The sequence below is a fragment of the Papaver somniferum genome, chromosome 10 (assembly GCF_003573695.1).
Source record: "Papaver somniferum cultivar HN1 chromosome 10, ASM357369v1, whole genome shotgun sequence".
Taxonomy (NCBI): Eukaryota; Viridiplantae; Streptophyta; class Magnoliopsida; order Ranunculales; family Papaveraceae; genus Papaver; species Papaver somniferum.
The window spans coordinates 65489292-65492571 of NC_039367.1; the positions used below are offsets into that span (position 1 = coordinate 65489292).

Genomic DNA, 3280 nt, shown 5'->3' on the forward strand with positions numbered 1-3280 from the left:
TAACAGAAAGGAACTTCCTCATGAAGGTCCTTTCAAACGGTTTGACAAAAGAAACAGCAATGAGATATGGCAATCTTTTGTTTTTATTCACTCTTGAATTTGTATAGATCACATGCTTCAGGTGCAACTTATGATGAGATATGGCAATCTTTTGTTTTTATTTTCACTCTTGAATTTGTATAGATCACTTGCTTCAGGTGCAACTTATGATGCAAATTATCCCACTTTTTGCTTTCAGTAGACAAGTCAAAACAAGGGAATGACATGAATTTTCCTTTCATCTTTTATTTCAGATTCGATAAACCCAACTTTATTAATTCGTAATGGAAAGACGCAAAAGAACATACAGTTTTTGAGCATAGAATAGGTACACATTTATGGAATGAAACATTGAGACAGTCAATTTTAAGATTCCAGTGGACCAACTTCTGGTAAATACATCTCTGATCAAGGAGACTGCAGAAAATGGATCGCATATGTCACAATGATTCAAACTTTTCTGCTCTCAGCAGGATTATCGAGAAAAGGCACATATTGGGTTGGCTTACCAGTATGTACTGTATATCTAGCAGCAAAACTAATAGACCCAAAAATCCGCCTTATTGATAATCAAAAGTTTGTGGGGGTTGCCCTCCCCTTTCACCTAGTCATCACTAAACAGAGTTGAGAGAATCAAATCTTGTACAAAACCAGCTCTTGCAGTCACCTGCCTCATCTTCTGTTGTCGCTCTTCATAACTCAAAGATGAGTCTAAACTGCACGTGAAGATGACCTAGAAGTTAGATACTAAAATACTAGAAAGAAAACAAAACTAGTGTGTTTCTATGATTAAGTGTGTAGTTTAAGAGATCCTAGTTCTTTGTACTTTTGGTTTGGTATGACTTCATCAAATATACAATACTGTAAAGGAGAATGATACATTTCTGGTGCAATCATCTTCTTATGGAGCACACCTCTCTCTTTTTACTGGACAAAATGTATGCAAGGCTAAGTACTTGCTCTGTAGAATATCCAACTAAAACGAAGGACGTGTTCATATCCTCAATATGACACAAGAAACGAGACCTTGGAAAGTACCTTGGCTTCCAACTTGATATTGGTGTCACGTTCTTAGCGGAGGCATCCTCCATATTGGAGACCAAGGAATTTGAAATCTCCTCGGCGTCAGAAGCACTGAAGTTCATAACAAGTGATGAAAGGAAGGAATCTGTAACAGCATTAGATGATGCATCAGAACTGCTTGACCTACTATATCCGCCACCTCCTAGAAGCACCTGCAGATGAGCCTCCCGAAGATCCCGGCCCAAAAGAGACAGCGTCTGGCTGTTGGGGATACCAACTCTACGTAACCTACGGCGTCGCTGCAAGTAAGCTTCAGTTAAGGAAAACAGAGAGAAAGAAACCAGTTCCAGTTAAGAAGATATGATCAAGGAACTGCATGCAAATATATAGGCATGTGCATAAACTTTTGCTAGCACCATTAACTACAAATTTATCCCTACTATCAGGTGTCAGTACTATATCCCATTTCCTTCAGTCAAAATAAGAAAGGATATCTTTAATAGGTGTCCATGTTGCAGCATTATATGATTAAGCATGTCCTTTGTAACCTTAACAGAGCAAATAGGACAAACCTGCAATAAAACATTGAAAAAACTGTGAGAAGCTAACAACTACAAGGTGTGTGTCGTATTGAAGGAGTCATTTTTGTTATTTCACACATACAGACACAGCAAAGTGTAATCTCCACAATAAATATCGCAATGGTAATTTCCAAGTTGTCAAGATACACATTTATTTAAAAGACATCTCACTTCTCAAACCTTTCTTAAAATGTTCCTTCAAATACCAACCAATATGGCATTTGACCTTATTTTGAAAGACCACGTCAATGCACAGGCTCATGAATTTTAGGTCATTACTTCAACTTACACAAGTGCCAAAATTAAAACGATAGGACATTGGCTCATGAAATTGTTCTTTCTTGATAAACAAATTAAGTTGCTAAAATACATCTTCAATGTATGAATTTCCCATTCATCACCCAATTACAATCAAACCAACCAAATGTATATCAAATTAGGGATGCAGAAAGTATATGATGAGAATATCATAAGAAAAAAAAGCATTAGGAATTTACACCAAAAGCAACAACATTTCTACCAATGCACAACAGGAGTGACATGTTAACATTTTTCGTTTTTCTTTGCAAATGGATGGAACTGAAAACTATCCAATGTTTACAAACACCAAAAATCAAATCTTTATGACCACGTAAAGAAATATCATATAAAGAATTAGATTTTCATATAAGGTTATTGGATATGCAAATGAGTCATAAACTATAGATCACCACCATTTGAATTTCAAATGAATTGATAAAAATAGCTTACAGTGACTTTGGATTCAAATGGATGTTCATCTTCAAGGTGAGAGCATAAAGAGGCAATATCATAATCTTCAAAGCAATATGGACATGGAAAATCAGGACGGCTTTCTTCTTCCACCAATAAATCATCAATGTTCAACCGATCTATAGCCAAAACAAAACAAAAAAAAAAATCCAAAAATCATTACACAATCAAAAAGATGTCATTTTTACAATTTAAAAGGAGGAAATAAATAATAATAACCTAATCCTCCTAATTGAGAGTGTTGCAAAGCATATTGTCTTTTAGCAGCTGCAAGTCTAGATGTCCAGAGATCGGAATCCATTGAAGATACAGAGGTAGAAATCGGATAATCCTAATAAATATTGGATGATTCGGTTCTTTCCTGGTTTTCCTCTATAATTTTCTTTTTCAATGTGTTTGTGTTATGTTGGATTCTTGTTTTTCTGTATTCTGTTTGACATTTTTTTTTTTTTTTTTTTAAATTTAGATATTTCTATTTGATGATCAGAAGAAGTTAATTAATGGAGGTGAGGGGTAGAAATAGATTCCATTTTGGGTTGTCTGGGTATGTGGCTGCCATGGTTGGAGGATGACGCGGCAGTAAAGAGGATAGAGAGAGTCAGAGAGATGAGTCACCACCAGACGGAAGGTAGCTTTAGCTAACTCCCTAATTCTTCTATTGGACTCACGGTTTGTAGTTTTGTACATCGGTCAGTTGAGAGGGAATGGCTCCTTCAAAATGAAGGAATTGGACACGGTTGGCTGAAAGCATGGTTGCTAAAGGCAGATAGCAAGATTAACAAGGGGATACCGTGTCATATTAGACAAGAAAATTAAAGACGAACCTAACCGTCAGATCACTCAAATAGTACCCAATGCTAACTTGG

General features: G+C 36.1%; 1 protein-coding gene across 2 annotated transcripts; it reads right to left on the reverse strand.

Moving 5' to 3' along the window:
- Positions 1-260: 260 nt before the first annotated feature.
- On the reverse strand, positions 261-3008 carry LOC113319539 (protein DEHYDRATION-INDUCED 19-like). 2 transcript variants are annotated; one of them, XM_026567792.1, is made up of 5 exons: positions 2634-3003; positions 2394-2533; positions 1557-1634; positions 1078-1367; positions 261-755 (listed from the first exon to the last, which is right to left on the reverse strand). In XM_026567792.1, the coding sequence occupies exons 1-5, from the start codon at positions 2713-2715 to the stop codon at positions 644-646; spliced, it is 702 nt and encodes a 233-aa protein (XP_026423577.1). In that variant the 5' UTR covers positions 2716-3003; the 3' UTR covers positions 261-643. The 2 variants fall into 2 exon arrangements, with proteins under 2 accessions (XP_026423577.1, XP_026423578.1); XM_026567793.1 differs by having other exon boundaries at positions 619-750; positions 2634-3008.
- Between the last annotated feature and the right edge of the window lie 272 nt (positions 3009-3280).